General features: G+C 49.3%; 1 protein-coding gene across 5 annotated transcripts in view; it reads right to left on the bottom strand.

Moving 5' to 3' along the window:
* EML1 (EMAP like 1) overlaps positions 1–18,796 on the bottom strand; it is a 180,269-nt gene that overhangs the window by 144,465 nt on the left and 17,008 nt on the right. The window contains exon 1 of one of the 5 annotated variants that reach the window (XM_034642090.1): positions 3,067–3,106. The exons of 3 other annotated variants lie outside the window; for them this stretch is intronic. In XM_034642090.1, the coding sequence (XP_034497981.1) occupies positions 3,067–3,091 (25 nt within the window). In that variant the 5' untranslated portion in view covers positions 3,092–3,106. Of the gene's footprint in view, positions 1–2,807; positions 3,004–3,066; positions 3,107–18,796 lie in introns of those variants that run through there. One more of the 5 variants, XM_034642089.1, reaches the window with a different exon arrangement.

The following is an 18,796-nucleotide window of genomic DNA, read 5'->3' as shown; positions in this document are numbered from 1 at the left end:
AGGAAAGGTAGTTTGAGAACAAATTTATGGGCAACACATAGCCATTTGGGAAAAGGGGAATTAATTTAGGACCAATATTACTAATGACAACAAGTTAGAATTCATTTATATACCATATACTATGATGCTGTCCTTAATTACATTATTATGTGCATTCTTAATGAGGTCACTTACTGATTAAAAACTAACCATATGCAATGAATGGGATAGTAAAATGTTCATCTATACGTCATCGGGATTCTGCACTAATTAATTTTACAGATTTTTACACTTTCTCCATTTATAACAGACAGAACTTCCTCCTTTCAGCTCCATCTAGGTGGACTTCAAGGACACACTTTCCTACATATTTAATATATGAACAGCTGTTTTACCTGCTAAGATTTTATTTTTGCCCAAAGGACATTTTATTGCACCAAATTACAGCAGCAGGAAATATTCTTAAAAGATAGCCATAGTTTGGGAAAACCATCTGTTTTCGTTGGAAGAGTAGAAACATAAACTGTATCATGCATATTTGCTAAGAGAACTCTTTCTCCTAAATGGTACCTTTTGTGCGATGACTATTTATACTGTCCTGGATCAATCCACAAATGTTGTGTTCAAAGTCCTTGTTGCTAACCCAATACTACCATTATGTGGGAAACAGAAGAGGCTCATAAGTTAGCCCCTGTTTTAGGCATGCCTTCCAAGTTGGTCCAAAAATTATATTCAACAAAATACATCCCACGGTAATGAAAACGTATCCTCCTCTAAGCGTGCCCAGCTTGGTCTGCTGAACTGCAGCTCTCATGCAATCGCTACCCTGCTCAGAAGTCCTCAGTGGCTCCCAACTGCCCAAGACCGAAGGGTAAGCCTGGCCTGGGAACTGCTGTGATGAGGTCAGGCCAGACCTTCCAGCGCGGGGTCTATCCCATTTGCCCACACCTCAGCCTGCTCACGTGTGATGTGGACCCCTTCATTCTCTGGATACACCCCCACGCTGTTCCATCACAGACTTCGTGCTGCTCCTTCCCATTGCTCCCTGTCACGGACTGAATTGTGTCCCCCCAGTTTCCTATATTGAAGCCCTAACCCTTGATGCACCTGCATTTGGAGAAAAGGAGGGAATCAAGGTTAAATGAGGTCACCCGGGTAGGGCTCTCATGTAACAGGACTGGCATCCCTCTAAGGAAAGGAAGACACCAGCACTTTCTCTCTCCCCCATGTAAGCATGCAATGGGAAGGTGGCCATCTGCAGGACAGAAGAGAGTTTCCCCAGAAATCAGACTTGCCAGCACCTTGATCTTCACCTTCCAGCCTCCAGAACTGGGAGAAAGTAAATTTCTGTTGTCTAAGCCCCCCAGCCTGTGTTATTGTGTTATGGAAGCCCAAACAGACGGATACACTCCGCATTTTCCCAGTCACCCATCCCTCAAGGGTCATCTCAGATGCCTCCCACTCTGAGGACCCTCTCCTCCCTCCCTACCAGATGCCCCTCTCCCTCCTCTGAGCCCCTCGGCACTGGGTGCCATCTAGAAGAACTCCAGTGTGAGACCTTGCCTTGGCACCCAGTGGGCTCTGCACTCCCTGAGAACCGAGACTGGATCCCTCCCAGTGCTCTGTAATTAGAAAATGCATTTGCCATGGACACATAGCTTCCTGGAACTTTTCAAGAGGGCTGTGGTGCTCTGCCTGTCTCGAACACTGTGCCAGCAGGCTACATTCCTAATTATATAACAGTATTAGGATGTAAAATGCATGTCAGTACGAAGAGAGGAACAGCCTCGTTTTTTGTATTTTGTAACTAGAAAAGCTCTTTAGGCTCACTGGACTCGTTTCCATTTTAAGCTAATTAGTAAATTGCATTTTTGGCTCTTTAACTGGCTGGGTTAAATTTAGCTCATCTTTCCCCTTAAACTCAAGCTGTCAGTGGGATTTGCAATTAGAATTTTCACTCTCAACTTTCTTCACCATTCAGGGGGATGCCGGCAATGTACCCCCCCCATGCCACCCGACTTCCAGCCCTTTCTCCCTGCAGCTTCTCCTGACCCAAGGTTTCCCGTGAATGCACCAAGACAGCTCCTTACCCCTAAGCTTGCGGGTCACCCAGGAGCAAGGCTGACATCCTTGGCTCAGCCCCACAAGCAGACAAGGCATATGCCCATGGCTGCAAATCAGCGGGCGGCCATGCAGCCAGTAGCCTAACAGAAAGAAGGCCCCAAGGGACTTGTTAAACTTTGCAATAACCCGCATGGCCAGGACTGCAGCAAGGGCCTGGAGCCCCCGATGTGTTCGGCAGGAGCCGTTTCCTTGCTGGACATGGGGAAGTCGGAGGGGCCCCAGAAGGAGGCTGGGTGGCAAGACAAAAGGGTGCATTCAGGGGAGGATTGGGGGATGAGGCAGCCTTCCAGAAATACGGAGCAGTACAGAAGTACTCGAATCTCAACAATCGCCGTGGCCAAACCAGGTGCACCAGCTGACCCTAAAGATGCCAAAGAGCACCGCGGAGAAGAGCGTGGGTGCGCGTTAGCGGGGAGGTCCGGGCCATGCCCGCAGGGCTGTCTCTGGTGACCAGAGGCATTCTGAGGGTGAGGGAAAGTCCCCCACCCCTAGAATCCCACCCTCTCGCCTCCAAGCCCTCTGCTCTTTGCTTGGAGCTCTGCTTCCCCCCCTCCCTCCCACCCTGGCCCCCCCTCAGCCCTGCGAAGGGCTCTTCCCTGACCCCAGCTCCTTCTGCCCACTCCACCCACCCTGAGCATGGTTCGGAGGCCCGGTACCCCAGCCCTCAGCAGGACGGCCTGAGGATGGGAGGGGAAGCTGCTCACCCAGCCTTTGTGAGGCAGAAGAAAGACACCTTGCCAGTTCCCCCGGCGTGAGCACCCGGCCGCCCCTCCTCCGAGAGGGATAGGAGGCGAGACCAGCCTTAGAAGCAGAGCGCCCGCATCCGACTTCCCTCGTTGGCATTAAGTAGATGGGCTGGTGATTTCCAAGAAAAGAGACATCCATTATGCAGGCACTAATGGGGCTCTGGGCCTCCAATGCTGCTGGGAGCAGGGCGAGGGCGCGAGGGGGGAGCACGCCCACCTGGCCTGGTGGGATCCTCTCCCATCCCTGCCGCTGTTCTCTGCCACAAGGCCCTGCGTATCTAGGTGGTGGCAAGCAGGGCAGAGGAAGCCACCCCAGGGGACTGGTGGCGGTTAGTGAAATGAGCTCAGTGATCTGGGGAGTGTGTGGAGCACAGATGGGATCTGGGAGCAGGCGCCGCGTCTTTGCAGTCAGAGCTACTCGGCATTTTGGTGAATTTTCTGTGGAAAAAACTGGAAAACACTTTCTCTCTCCCAGATCTGGGACCCTGGGCAGATGTCCACCGCGTTCTGGGCCCGACACAGGTGGGAGGGAGAGGGGTAGATTCTGAAACCTCCCAGTGTCCTTCTAGCCCCGGCCTCCTGTGGCCCCGGCTGGATCAAAGGCTCCCAAGCGCCCAACCATGAGTGAGATGTGCAGTGGGTTTTCAGGATGCACAAAGTGAATTTGATTTCAGCTCTTTGCCTTGTTCTGAGCTTGTCCATCTGACGTTTTTGTGATTTTTTTAAACGAAATGATGGCTTGAGTAGATGGCCATGGTTTTTAAATGTCTTTATTTAGCGAAATAAAAAGTTTGCAGCCTTATGTTGCTGCCTTGGGGGTCAGGGACGTGCAAGCAAAAGCCTGTGAATCACGTGTTGCAGCAAGGCATGGACCCTGGAAGACTGTTACTTTGGGCTTTGGTCACTGAAGGCCCCAGGAGAGGTGGGGGCAGAGGGGGAGGGGGCACAGATGTTCATCCATCTGTGAGAACATCATTATGACCACCCTGCTCCCAGTATGTTCAGGAAAACTGGGGCAGGGGAGGGGGGGACCCCTTGCATTTTGTTCAATGAGCTCTTCTAGTAAGAGCACCTGCCCCTTGCCTGCCACGCATTAGAGCACCACGGGTCAAACTGTGGGTCATGACCCACTTTTGGTTCATGAAATCAATTTAGCAGGGGACTGAGACCAGCATTTTTTAAATGAAATACTGTGGAGCAGAGCAGAAAATATCAGAATACATCATGTGTAAACATGGAGTAGGGTAAGTATTGATTCATAAACCTTTTTGTTTCAAATATATATTCAAATGTACATGTATTTGAATATATATTCAAATATATATTAATATATATTGAAATATATACGTATATTCATACACACACACACACACACACACACACACATATTCTGCTTCTTTATAGAGGAGTAAATTCCTCACAAACCAACCTTCCTGCAGACAACATCTACGAATTAACAAACTATGAACAAAATAGCAAAAACAACAACTTGAGGGTCCTGGAGAGGAAACATAAGCAGGCAGGTTTTGGAGTAGCATTAAAACCTAGAAGAGGGGCGCCCGGGTGGCTCAGTCGGTTAAGCATCTGCCTTCGGCTCAGGTCGTGACCTCAGGGTCCTGGGATCGAGCCTCGCGTCAGGCTCCCTGCTTCTCCCTCTGTCCCTCACCCCACTCATGCTCTCTCTCACTCTCTCTCAAATAAATAAATAAAATTTTTAAAAAATCCCTAGAAGAATCAACCCATAAGGGGAAATTTCCCATTTTTGTGGCTTTGCCCTGAAGGCAGGCACATTTGTGGTGGGGGAACAAGGTGGCTAAATTCCAGCAGGAAGCCTATTTTCCCCCTGGACTTAGGAACCAGAAGAAGGAGGCTTGGACAACCAGAGTTGGGAGTGGGCAGGAAGCCCATAAAGGAGAGAGCCAGAGAAGGAATACACAAAATTTTGTGTGTAAACTCTGCCCAAATTTCTGGCTGACCCCAAACCACACATGTGTGTGGCTTGTTAAAAGTAGCTTGAACTGAGGGCCTCAGAGGGGAGGGGGGTGGGGGAATGGGATAGTCCGGTGATGGGTAGTAAGGAGGGCACGTGTTGCATGGTGCACTGGGTGTTATATGCAACTAATGAATCATCGAACTTTACATCAGAAACCAGGGATGTACTGTATGGTGACTAACATAATATAATAAAAAATCATTAAAAAAAAGAAATATAATTAAAGTTTTTTAATAACTCAAAAAACAAAAAACAAACAAAAAAAAGCAGCTTGAACCAAGATCTGGGCTCCCACCCACCACAAATGTTTGAGTCTAACCAAGTTAGTTCCTGCTAAAATGAAAACATCAACCCTCTTCAAAACAATATCACAGAATCCAGAGTTTCTAGAACATAACACCCACAAAGTGCAAGATACAATCCAAAATTACTCTATATATGACAAGCCAGGAAAATGCGACCTATTCTCAAGAAAAATGTCAATCAACAGAAACCAACCTTAGGATGACCCAGATATTGGAATTATTAGATATGCAGCTATTATAACAATATTCAATGAGGTAAAGAAATGTCCTAATAAAGAAAAGATAGGATATCTCAAACAAAAGATATAAAATATAAAAATGAACCAACTGGCAGCATTATTCATAAGAGCTAAAAAGTAGGGGGGGAATCCAATGTCCATCAACTAACTGATGAATGGGTTAATGAAATGTGGTATATTCATGCAATGGAATATTATTCAGCCATTAAAAAGAATGAAGTACTGGTACAGGCTACCATATGGATAAACCTTGAAAACACTGTTAATTAAAAGAAGCCAGATATAAAGACCACTTATTGTATCACTTCATTTATAGGAAATTTTTATAATAGGAAAATCTATAAAGACAGAAAGTAGACTAGTAGTTGCCAGGAGCCGGGGAGAAGAGGGAATGGGGAGTGATTGCCAATGAATATTGGGTTTCTTTTAGGAGTAATGAAATGTTTTGGAATTATATAGCACTGATGATTGTACAATTTTGTACACATACTAAAAAACCTGTGACTTATACATTTAAAATTAATCAAATGAAAATTTCAGAACTGAAACCACAGTATCTGAAATGGAAAAAATTCACTGGACACAGAATGAGAAGGGAAAAATAATCCATAAACTTGAAAAGGGATGAATAAAAACTTTCCAATCTGAAAGAGAGAGAGAGGATAGAGACAATAAAATTAACAGAGCCTCAAGGACAGTAAAACAATTTCAAAGGTTTAAAAGTTCCAGAGGACAGGAAGAGAACAGGGCAGGAAACGTTATTGGAAGAAATAATGGCTGAAAACTTCCCACACTTGAAGAAAAACATAAATTATAATTTCAAGAGGCTCAACACATCTGAAGAGGATAAAGAAAGCTATGTCTGGGGCACATTGTAAAACACTGCCGGAAAACAGATAAAGCCAGAAAGCGGACAGAGAAAAATCATGTGTTACATACAAAGAATCCAATCTTTGAATTACCACAGACATCTCATCCAAAACCATGGAGGTCAGAGGACAGTGGAACAACAGCTTTAAGTGTTGAAAGAGAAAATACTATCAAACCAGAAGTCTATATCCAGCAAAAGTATTCTTCAAGACTAAAGATGAAATAAAGACATTTTAAAATAAAGGAAACTTTGGCCACTCGTCCCACCAGACCTGCACTATAAGATATGCTAAAGGAACTTCTTCAGTCTGAAGGCAAAGGAAGCGGGAGAAAATCTCAGATCTTCATGAATGAATGAATGATATCAGAAATAGTAAATACAAAAGACCATTTTCCTCTTAACTTAAAAAATTATCCATTTCTAGGGGTGCCTGGGTGGCTCAGTTGGTTAAGTGTCCGACTCATGATTTAGGCTAAGCTTATGATCTCAGAGTCATAAGATTAAGTCCTGTGTCTGGCTCCACACTCAGCGTGGAGTCTGCTTGAGATTACCTCTCTCTCTCTTCCCTCTGCCGCTCCCCCTGCTCTCTAAATTAAAAAAAAAAATCTAAAAAAAATTACCTATTTCTGTCTGAAGCCAAAATTTTAAGACCATCTTATGGAATTTATAGTAGATACAGATATAATACATGTTAAAACTGTAGTGTAAGGGTGATGGGAATGAGAGTAAATGCACCAAATGGCTGCAAAGTTCCTACATTTTATGTGAAATCATCCCATTTTAACCTCAAGTATAAGTGAAAATTTAAGATGTATATTATAATCCCTGGAACAATTACTAAAAAGGCAAAGAGGTATAGCTAAAAAGTCAATGGGTAGATTAAAATGGAATTCCCCCAAATATTCAAATAATTCTTAAAAAGGGCAGGAAAGGGGCTCCTAAGTAGCCTAGTCGGTTAGGCAGTGGACTCTTGATTTCAGCTCAGGTCATGATCCCCGTGTCCAGCTCTGCACTTAGTGAGGAGTCTGCTTCATATTCTCTCTCTCCCTCTGCCCCTGTCCCCTGCTCACTCAAGCTCTCTCTCTCTCTCTGTCTTTAAAAGGACAGAAAACTGAATAAATTAAAAACAGAGATGATGAAGGGGAAATAAAAAATAAAATGATAGACTCACATCCAACCAAGCAAATAATTATATTAAAGGGTCATGGGCAACCACTCTAATCCGAAGACAGAGGTTACTAGAATGCGACAAGAAGTGAGACACAACTGTACGTATATGCCGTCTGCTAGAGACTCACTTTACATATTAAGTCATGTTGACGGAAAGTAAGTGGGTTGGGCAAGGACATAACATGCCACTCCAGGTCAGAGTGGCTCTATCAATACCAGATGACATGGGCTTCGGGACAGAGAAAATCACTGGAGCTGAAGAGAGATACCACCTAACGATGAAAGGGTCAATTCATCAGGAAGACATAGCCATAACGAAGGTGCAGGTGCCAAATACCAGAGCCTCAAAATACATGAAGCCAGACTGACAGCTTTAAAGGGGAGAAATAGGGACTCCCAGCTGGTTCAGTCAGTAGAGCGTGCAGCTCTGAGTCTCAGGGTTGTGAGTTCGAGCCCCATGTTGGGTGTAGAGATGGCTTAAAAATTAAAATTCTGGGGCGCCTGGGTGACACAGCGGTTAAGCATCTGCCTTCGACTCAGGGCGTGATCCTGGCATTATGGGATCGAGCCCCACATCAGGCTCTTCCACTATGAGCCTGCTTCTTCCTCTCCCACTCCCCCCGCTTGTGTTCCCTCTCTCACTGGCTGTCTCTATCTCTGTCGAATAAATAAATAAAATCTTTAAAAAAAAATTAAAATTCTATGAAAAAAAAAGGGGGAGAAATAGAAAACTTCACAATCATATGAGGAGATTTTAACACCCCTCTCTCAGCAATTTATAGAACAGTTAGGCCATTTTTAAAAAATCAGTAATGACAGAGGATCCCAACACATCTTGACCTAATTGATATTTATACATAAGAGTTATGATGTAAAATATATTTCTTACTATGACTCATTTCTTAAAAAAAGATGGAAAATCACTCTGCTAGGGCAAACACAAAGGGCTAAATCATAGACCCTTAAAATTCAACATCTAGTGGGTGAGGCAGACACAGATCATTATAATAGCGGTGGAAATTGCTAGAAGCAAGAGTAGGAAAGGAAGGACTTAATGTTTATTCCATATGTACTAGGTGGCAGGCCCTGTGCTCAACACATCATGCAGTTAAAGAATTCTCATTACTTGGCCCAGTGGCATTATGATCCCCATTTTACAGATGGGGGACCTGAGGCCCAGGGAGGTAAAATTACTGGTCTAGTGTCAGAACTGCAATTAGAAGCAGCCCACTTCCCACAAAAGGACCAGAGAAAGACAGAGAGGACAATCCCTTCACTTCAGTGGAGTTACGGTTATAGTGGAGTACAGGTGTCATGGGAACCGTGTGGCTGCGAGAGAAGGAGGCAGGAAAGTCTCTATGGATGCCAGGTGACTGGAATTTGGAGGAGGCAGGAGGGACGGGTGGGACATGAGCTGGAGGGGTGACAGGGGCTAGATCAACCCGGCTGGGCCCCTGTTTCTATTCCCAAGCAAGAAAGGAGAAAGGAGATAGTAACAAAACTAAGGGGCCTTGAGTGTCTTGCTCACCTGCCCCTCCTTGGCTGGCTGCTCTGGGAGATACAGCCTGGGGAGAATTTCCTCTACATTTGAACTGCGTGTCCCCAATGTACTGTCCTCAATGTACTGTCCCCAATGTACTGTCCCAAGACGACCTGAGCATTAAGAGCAGGTCCATCTAGAGGACATGATGACACTTGTCCAGAGGCTGAAACACATATGCTTTGTCCTTGGTCCAGACTGCTGTCTTGAAGGGTGGTTATGGGTAGTGTGGAGAGCTCCCCCTTCATCGGTTGGGAGGCCCCCAAAGGAGGGACATCAGGCAGACTACCTAAACTAAGGAAGTTTGGATGGTCTGGTCTAAATGCATGGCTGGGGGTGAGAAAAGGACTTCCGGAAATGAGAGAGGCGCTTGTTTCCCTGCCCACTGCTGGGACTCTGGCTTCTCTGCTCTGACTTCCCAAGGGATCACCTTCTGCACACGCTCCCCCAGAGCCTTCTCCTCCTGGCGCCCAGGGCAGGGTCCCCGGGACCAGAGCCATGACCTTCGGAACAGTGCTTTTCTTGGCATCTCGGGGATGGGTTCTTCCCATGGGAGGACCTTAACCTTGGTCAAGGGTCCCCGCAGGGGACCAGAATGCCATCTGCACAGCAGGCCTTGCTGTCTGCATGCTGACACCCCCAGCTCCCCGCGTCCTCAGCAGTGCTGCAAAACCCCTGCTGGGCTGATGTGTCAGAAGAGAGGGTTCCTGCTGCTCCCTTCTATGCTGCTCAAGCAAGCTGCTGGCCAAACGGTCTGCAAAGAAAGGAGGACCAGGGGCGCCTGGGTGGCACAGTCATTAAGCGCCTGCCTTCGGCTCAGGGCGTGATCCCGGCGTTCTGGGATCGAGCCCCACATCAGGCTCCTCCTCTAGGAGCCTACTTCTTCCTCTCCCACTCCCCCTGCTTGTGTTCCCTCTCTCGCTGGCTGTCTCTATCTCTGTCAAATAAATAAATAAAATCCTAAAAAAAGAAAGAAAGAAAGAAAGGACGGGCGACCAGAAGAAGATCCTCGGATGGGGTCCCCTGAATGGTGGAGGGTCTGCAGCTCATGGCTGTCTTGATTCCACATCAGAACCTCCAACCAATGCCAGCTTGGGTCACTCTGGAGCTCCAAACTGGGGACAAAAAAGACACAACGAGCATTGGGGGGATTTTCAAGCACACCAGTTTTCCGTTTTGACCAAACTGCCTGGTGCACAAGACACATGATCTGAGCACGGATTCTCTTAGTGCCCATTAGTTGAGTGTGTAGTGTGTGCGGTCATTCCTGGCCTGCCTGCATTCTGTCCACCTCCCTCCTCCTCTACTCTCCGGCCGCACGGAGTTACCGACAGCTCCTTTAATCACAGTCCGCAGCCGTGCGCCTTTGCGCACAGCTCTCTCAGCACCCGCAAAATCTCTTTTTCCATGGCAGCTCAGTGTGGCAGCTCCGGTCTGTCACCCTCCAGCCAGGACAGCTGCTCCATGAAACTCTCTGAGACCCCGCCCCATCACACAGAGTGAAACCTTTCCTTCTCTGGATCACCCCTGCTATCAGAGAGGTTCTGAGAAGTTCACGTAACACATGGCATTGTAATTAACCAGTTTCTCAACTCTAGGACACACCATTTTGCTCTGGAAGGTTTCTGAAATAAGGTTGAATCTTCCATTTCACACTTTTAATATAAGTGTGCTTCCCTCTGTCCCCCACCCCCAGGAAAGGCTGCTGTGAGATCAAAGGCAGACCTCAGAATTTGGGTGACTCAGCCCTCTCCCCCAAGTTGTCTCTGTGGCCCCACAGCCTGGTGCAGACTGAACTTGGCAAGTACTTGCTGGATCCACGTTTGAGCTCAGTGCAAGCTTTTCTGCACTAGGAAAAGCTGTGTGCTCTGCAAATTGGAGGGATCAGGATGACAAAGTAAAGTTCCTGTCCTTGAGGAGGTCAAGGCTGCCGTGTGTGTGAATGAGGGGGTTGGAGCGGTCGGAAGGAACGCAACCAACAGCAATGCCAGATAAAACCACCCGCGGCAACACCTTGGCCTGGACTAAAGGGCTTTGTATTTGAGGAATTCTTTGTGGGTTTTTTAAAAAATAAGGTTTTACTATTTGTAAATGTCTTGCATTTTCTCGATCAATTCCGCAGAGAACCCTAATTGCCATTCTGCTCCTCATTTTATAGAGAAAGGAACCAAGGCTCAGAGAAGGAAAGTCTTTTTTTTTTTTTTTTTAAAGATTTTATTTATTTATTTGACAGAGATAGAGACAGCCAGCGAGAGAGGGAACACAAGCAGGGGGAGTGGGAGAGGAAGAAGCAGGCTCATAGCGGAGGAGCCTGATGTGGCTCGATCCCGTAACGCCGGGATCACGCCCTGAGCCGAAGGCAGATGCTTAACCGCTGTGCCACCCAGGCGCCCCAGAGAAGGAAAGTCTTGACCAAGGTCAACAACCAGAACGTGCCAGAACCAGCTAGAAAGTGCTGGATGCAGGACCAGTTGCCCAGCTGTTCTCATTCCCTGACTCCTGCTCTCTCTGAGCCCGAGAGAACTCGGCTTGGTGGAACCTACCTCTTCTCTTTAAAATAGAAACACGTAACCCACTCTCCAGCAGAAGCCGAATCTCAGTTCTGTGGAATAAGCAGGAAACTCAGAAGTTTCTCCCTATGCCTTCTCCTCACACGGTCACCATGGCAATGGGAAAATATTATGCGGTGAAGGAATTGTGGGAATATGAATCAGCAAAACCAACAAGAGGACCTTGGAAAACTGCGATTCCCAGTGGACATGCCGCACTTTCAAAGTAAACACTCAGAAATGATGGATTGCACTTTGCCTCCTATAGAAACTCCACGGCCAGCCTCACTCCATTAGCGACAGACCCGCTGTCTCCGTGTGGACACTGGCCTCCTCCTCTCTCTATAAGAAAAGCTCTGGCCGTTTGCAAGCACGATTGCTGCCTGGCAACAGAGGGTTGTGGGTATCTGCTGGCTTCACTGAATTTTAAACATTCTCCCTTGCCAAATGTTGATTTGGGTGGGTATTTAACGTTGTCCAATACAGTTTCAACAGTGAAGAGTTCAAACCGGCTTTTAAGTCTAGGATAATGAAGCTATTAATCAAACATTAAATAATGTGCGAGCGTAATGACCAGCTCATCCCGCTGTTGCTAAGCCTCCCTGAAATTCTCAATCTGTGGGTGATAAAAAATACTCATTCAGTTCCTCAAAATAATTACACGTAGAATTGCCATAGGACCAGCATTTCTACTTCTGACTGCAGACTCAGAAGGAGTTGAACGAAGGGTTTGAACAGATATGTGCACGCCTATGTTCACAGCAGCATTACTCACAAGAGCCAGCAGCTGGAAACAGCCCAAGCGTCCCTGACAGCGGCATGGAGACACAAAAGATGGTATACCCGTAGAATGGAATATTATTCAGCCTTACTAAGTGAGGAAATTCTACAAAAACACTAATTCAAAGGGATACATGTACCCCTATGCTTATAGCAGCATAATCTACGATACCCGAAAGATGGAAGCAGCCAGCATCCATCGACTGATGAATGGATAAAGAAGACGTGGTATAGATATATAATGGAGTATTACTCAGCCATCAAAAAGAATGAAATCTTGTCACTTGCAACGACATGGATGGAACTAAAGAGTATTATGCAAAGTGAAATAAATCAGTCAGAAAAAGGCAAATACTGTATGATCTCACTCATAGGTGGAATTTAAGGAACAAAACAAACAAGCAAAGGATAAAAGAGAAAGAGACAAACCAAGAAACAGACTCTTAACTACAGAAAACAAACTGGTGTTTACCAGAGGGGAGCTGGGTGGGGAGATTGGGGGAAGGAGGGGTTGGGGGTGCTGTATGGACGTGTTGAATCACTATATCACACACCTGAAACTAATAGAACACTGTGTTAACTACGCTAGAATTAAAATAAAAAACTTTTTTTTCAAAGTAAGGAAATTCTGGTGCTTCCACAGAAGAATAAACTTCCCTTCCTCTAAGGAAAAAAAAAATAAGGAATTCTGACATCTGCTACAGCATGGATGAACCTTGAGGACATTACGCTAAGTGACAATCACAAAAGACAGCCACTTAAAGCAGTCACAAAAAGACAAATCGTGTATGATTCCAGCTTTATGATGTCCCTAGAGAAGTCAATTTCATAGAGACAGAAAGTAGAACAGTGGTTACCATGGGCTAGGGGAGGGGAGAGGCAGAGTTAGTGCTTAATGAATAATGAATACAGAGCTCTGTTTTGCAGAATGGAGAGTTCTGGAGATGGATGGTGGCGGTGGCATGAGAGTGTGGGTGTGCTTAACGCCCCTGAACTGTGCACTTAAACACAAATAAGATGATGAATTTTGTTACATGTATTTTACCACAAGAAAATAATACCAGTGGAGGAATGGGTAAGACAGTGGTTTGGGTGTCCCCGGACACCGACACAGACCTACCCCTGGCCAAGCCAAAGGTCTATCGAGAACCTTTCGTGCGTATTTCCCCAAGCATGCCTGCTTCTGTGGCCATGCGTAGTCTGTCCTGCTTTTCCTGCTATATTCCTGGACTGCAGTGCTGATGGGGGCCTCGCTCCTTCCTTACTCCATCAGCTACCAACCCATTTCCTTCCAGCAGGACCTCCAGTGTCCCCTCCAGGAAGCCTGCCCTGACCCTCCACAGCCCTCTGTTTACTGGGCTCTCTCCACTGGGCTCTGGGCTTTGAGAACCTGAATGCTGTACTTAGCATCAGCAGCCCCTGGGAGCTTGTTAGAAACGCAAATTATCCAGCCAGAGAGTCAGAATCTTTGGGCTCAGGAATCGTGAGCTTTAACATGTCCTGCAGGTGAAGAGAAACGCATCCCCCATCCAACCCCAGGGGCACTGTCTATAGAATGGCTCTTTCCTCTCACACAGACACCCTCCCAACCTTAGTGGGTGTTGCGGTGAATTTCATGTGTTGGCCTGGCAGGGCTAAGGGATGCCCAGATCGGTGGTAAAACGTTATTTCTGGGTGTGTCTGTGAGGGTGTCTCGGAACATGCGCTGGAATCTGCAGCCTGAGTAAGAAGATGTGGGTGGGCGTCACCCATCCCCTGAGGGCCTGAATAGAACAAAAAGGTGGAGGAAGGGCGAATTTGCTCTTTGAGGTGGGACATCAGCGCTGGCCCTGGGTTACCTAAGCTCCTGATTCTGGCGCTTTGGGGCGGCAGACAGGGACTTACATCTCCCGGGATTTAGTGGCCCCCAGAGTCTCAGGCCTTCCGACTGGGATTGAATCATACTACGGGCTTTCCAGATTCTCAAGCTTGGGGACGGCTGACTGGGGGCCTACTCCGCCTCATCTCTCAGGTGCGTGAATTCCTATAACAAACCTCCTCTTACGGATCCCTGTGTATATCCTACTGCTTTTGCTTCTCTGGGAACGCTGTGTATACCGTGGCTTCCCCTGCTCTGCCGGCTGCTGTCTCTCTGCTCGGGTGCGGTGAAAGGCAGGCCAGGCCCCTCTGGCCCCACATGGGTGTGCATTTGAGTGGCAGAGACCATTCACTGGGCAGAATGTGCCTCTCGGGCTACCACCTGCTACAGCCCTTCCTTCTGGAAAGCAAGAACCGGCCCGTACTTGGGGGCCTTTAGACATGGATCGCAGCAGTGTCTTTGCCGAGGGGCAACACGGGTGCAGGCCCTGGGGTTGTCATCTGCAGAGACGGGGCAACAAAGGAGCTGTGGCTTCCCTGGCTGAACCTCCCACCCTTGCCCTGCACCCCCAGCCCCCTCTGGGAGCTCACACCTCACGGGAGAGCTGGTGGGGCAGAGTGGGGGCCTGGGCTGGACCTCGCCTCACCCCTCCCACAGCCCGAGGCACAGGCTCATCCTGCCTCCTCTGAGCCCACGGGTAGAGCGCAGCGCGGCTCCCCTGCACAGAGTCTCACAAGAGACCTGGCCCAGAGGGCAGGCCCGGCTCCCAGCTTTCCTTGTCCAGCTCTCTAGGGTGGACAGGCAGTGGCGGCAGCCCGGGCTCTGGGCTCCTCTGGGGAAGCGAGCAAGAGAAAGGCTTCTGGCAGCCAGAACCAGCGGGCTTTACTGAACAAGGGCCCAACAGCAGGAGCTCAGCTTGTGTCGGTGGGGAGGGGCGACTCCAGGTGGGGAAGACCACCCTTAGTCCCAGCAGTGGCCAGGAAAGCACGAGGGAGGGACGATTAGGGCTGAATTCTGGCCCCAGCTCTTCCTGTCCATGTGACCTGGGGCAGGTCAGTGGCCTCTCTGAGCAGCATTTTATTGTCTGTAAAACTGCAGGGCTATGGAGACAAGGAAGGGAAAGAGTGAGAGGGAGAGAGGGAAGCGGGGGAGGGGGAGGAGGGAGGGGGGAGGAGAAAGAGAGAGAAGCCAAGGAGGAGAGGAAGAGGGGAGGGGGAAGGGAGGAGGGCAGACCCAGAGGTCACGCTGCAAATCACTGGCCAGCATGGGATTTGTGCCTGTCTCTGGCACCCCCACTTCTGCTCCCACACCTCCTGGCTCCGCTGCAAACTCTCTCCTCCTCAAGGAAGTATTCAAGACCCTGAGCTGGCCTGCAGTCCTAGCAAGAAGCAAAGTGCAGCCTGATACCCAAGCCCTGTCTTGAGGGAGGGCCTCCGCAGGTCAGTGACCTCTAGGAGCCAAAGCCTCCCCCTAACCCCGGCCTGGCCCCTCCCTTGCCCAGCAGAGTGGACGTGGTGATGCCCATGAACGGCCAGAAGAGGCGTCCTCCACGGCCCTGAGCGGCCAGCTCACGTCACTCTCCAGGCTCATTTTTTTAGAAGATGTTACTTATTTATTTGAGAGAGAGAGCAAGCAAGCAGGTGGGGAGAGGAGCAGAGGGACAGGGACAAGCAGACTCCACGCTGAGCACAGAACCCAACACGGGCTCCATCTCATGACCCTGAGATCGCGACCTGAGCCAAGATCAAGAATTGGACGCCCCACTCCTGAGCCACCCCAGCGCCCCTCCCATGCCCATGTTCATTCTGTGCTGAGCCTCAGAGAGGGGAAGGAACGTGCATGGGAAAAGCTAAAATCAGTCAAAGCATCGTTCCAGTGGAGGATCTAAGAGGAAATCCCAGTCATGAGACTAGTGATGTGAACCGTAGCCAAGTCTGCCAGGCCCTTGCCTGGGCGCTTCCCTCGTTTGGGCTCGTTATTCCTGGGAACAGCCCAGGGCACCTCACCGCGCGCGCTCCTGCGGGTCAGCCTCCCTTCCTCTGTGATCCACCCTGCTGCGTGTCCTTCCTTCCTTCTCGTTGCTGAGTGCCACTCCGCTGTGTGACTTACTGATTTCAGCGTCGACGTCCTTAGGCAGCGTCCAGTGTGAAGCTTTCGTGAACTTGCTGCTGCGAACATTCTTGTCTTTTGGTAAATATGTGTATTTAGGTTCCTTGGGGACATCACTGGAAGCAGCATGTATGTTTGCGCACATGCGCGCAAACGTACGCAGACATCATACGGGCACACCAACAGTCTCATTCCACTTTAGGAGGTAATCTCCGTCTCCAGAATGCTCTCGACAACGCACGGTCTGGCAGTAACGTGGGAGTTCCAGTTGCTCCAGCTCTGGCCCAGCCTTTGCATTTGCAAATGTGTGATGTCTAAAACAAGCAAGGCTCATCCGTAGTGTGAGGGGTCGGGACAGGGTGGTGCCGGAGGTATCGGGGGGACTTCGGGGGCTGTAACATTCTGTCTGCTGATTCAGGGTCCTGGTGACACAGGTGTCTGTTCACTTTGTGTTGTGCTTACAACCTGCTCACTCTGCTGTAGGCACACTAAATACCGACTTGAAAAAGTACATTTAGGGCGCCTGGGTGGCTCAGTTGGTGAAGCGTCTGCCTTCGGCTCAGGTCATGATCCTGGGGTCCTGCGATCAACCCTGTATCGGGCTCCCTGCTCAGCGGGGGGCCTGCTTGTCCGTCTACCCCTCCACCCTGCTCCTGATCTCTCTCTCTCTCATCCTTTCTTGCTCTCAAATAAATACATAAAATCTTTTTTTAAAAAGCACATGTAAAAACCATCCAGGGGCACAGGTGCGGCTGTTGCCTGGCTGGTACAGATGAAGGCGCTGACAGTCCAGGTCACTCCCCAGGGGTGGGCTCCCTCTCCTGGCCGTCCCCACATCTGTTCAGTCACGGAGTTGGTTCAGCCTCCGCGGTGTTTCTCTAACTGGCCGCTGGTTTCTACTGGCGTCAGCCCTCAGGCTGGATGGCTCCCTGCTTGCCTGTGGCTCCCCCAGGTCAGGTGTTGGTGGTTCAGTGGCCCTCGGGCAGGGTCTGAATCTCTGCTCTGGGCATCCCGGCTGAAGACAAGTACGGGGTGAGACATTGTTTGCCCCACCTAAGGTGGGATGTGTGATGGCAGCGTGGGGACCGTCTGGCCCAGGACAGGTGCTTACTTGGTGGAAACAGGATGAACAGTGGCAGCTGTCAGCGTGCATGTGGGAGTGGAGCGGGCTCGCGTCCTGTCTTCAAGGCCCTTACAGAGAGGCTGGGGAGAAAGCCGTGTTTCCTGCCGTCGGAGACTAGCCGTGTAGATGGAGGACGGGTCGATAGCTGCCTTCCATTAGTGACACGCCAGGAAGAATTAAATTAATAGATGGCTGAAAGTCATTTCCTTTGAACAGCGACTTTCTAAAACCCTGCAGGTAACGCCCAAACATAGGGAAGGTCCCATGCATTAGGTTCTGTGGTCGCTAGAAGTGGTAATTCTAGAGATGACAGCAATGTGAGAAACACTCGTGACATCATGGTGAGATGAGGGACGGGAGACGCCCTCCTACGGGAGGCTTGTGGGGACAGTTCTGCTCAGCAACACATGTGGCAGGGTAGGGAGGCCAAACGCCGGCCCGCTGTGTCTCCAGGTTAAGGGACCGCAGGTGACAGAGGCTTCTTGTTCTCAACGTCTCTCACTTTCCATAGATGTTTTGTTTCTTACACACGTTTGGGAGTTTAGTTTTTAACAGGATGGAATGGTTTCAGCCTAAACCCATAGCTCTCAATCCATATGTGTTCAAGGTGTTCAGGGGCACTTCGTCTGGCCCTGCTGGGGGTGGGGGCTCCACCCTGAGCTGCCAGGGTGGAGACAGTGTTCAGTGAGCCCGCTCTGAACCCGCAGTGCCACCTCCCAGCCACTCACCAGGACAGGCCCCTCCCTCTCCGGCTGAGGCCTGGACCACGACCGGGAATGGAAGGAAGGGGCTGACGTGCCCACACGTGAAGGCTGTGGGTAGCAGAAAAGGAGCTGATGATCCCAGAAGGACGTAGACAGAGAAACAGGACCCCCTGGCCCAGGACTGCCCTCGAGAGTGGCTGAAGTGTGACCCCAAGGTGTGGCAGAACCACAAGAAAGCCGCGGGGAAGGTGGGCCCACGTGGCAGCAGCTGGGCAAGAGGAGGGATGGACACAGGGGAGGGGTGACCTCCACCCAGCCAAGCAGACCATGCAGGACTCACCTTGGACCGACTGCCCATGTGTTCACTGTGCACAGCAACGCATCTGGGAGGCCAGGGGTGGCTCTAGGGAGGGCAGGTGCCTGGGGTCACCCCACACACCTCCTTTCCTTCCTGCTACCACCTGGGTCTGACCCTGACTCTTGGCACAGGGCTTAATCGCAAGATGCTGAGGCCACCTGGCCCTGAGCATGAACCCATTTGGAGGAATATGAGCCCTTGAAATCTAAACAACACGTAAATCACATGTCTGGGCGTCAGCTTTTCAGCTGCCGGGGCCTCTGTAAGTCAGACTATGAAGGTCTGTGTGTCTGAAGCAAGTCGCCCTGGGGGGTGAATACACGCCTGTCTGACCCCTCTGGACCCTCC

The sequence above is a fragment of the Ailuropoda melanoleuca genome, chromosome 14 (genome assembly GCF_002007445.2).
Source record: "Ailuropoda melanoleuca isolate Jingjing chromosome 14, ASM200744v2, whole genome shotgun sequence".
Lineage (NCBI taxonomy): Eukaryota > Metazoa > Chordata > Mammalia > Carnivora > Ursidae > Ailuropoda > Ailuropoda melanoleuca.
This window is presented reverse-complemented; position numbering and strand designations above follow the sequence as displayed.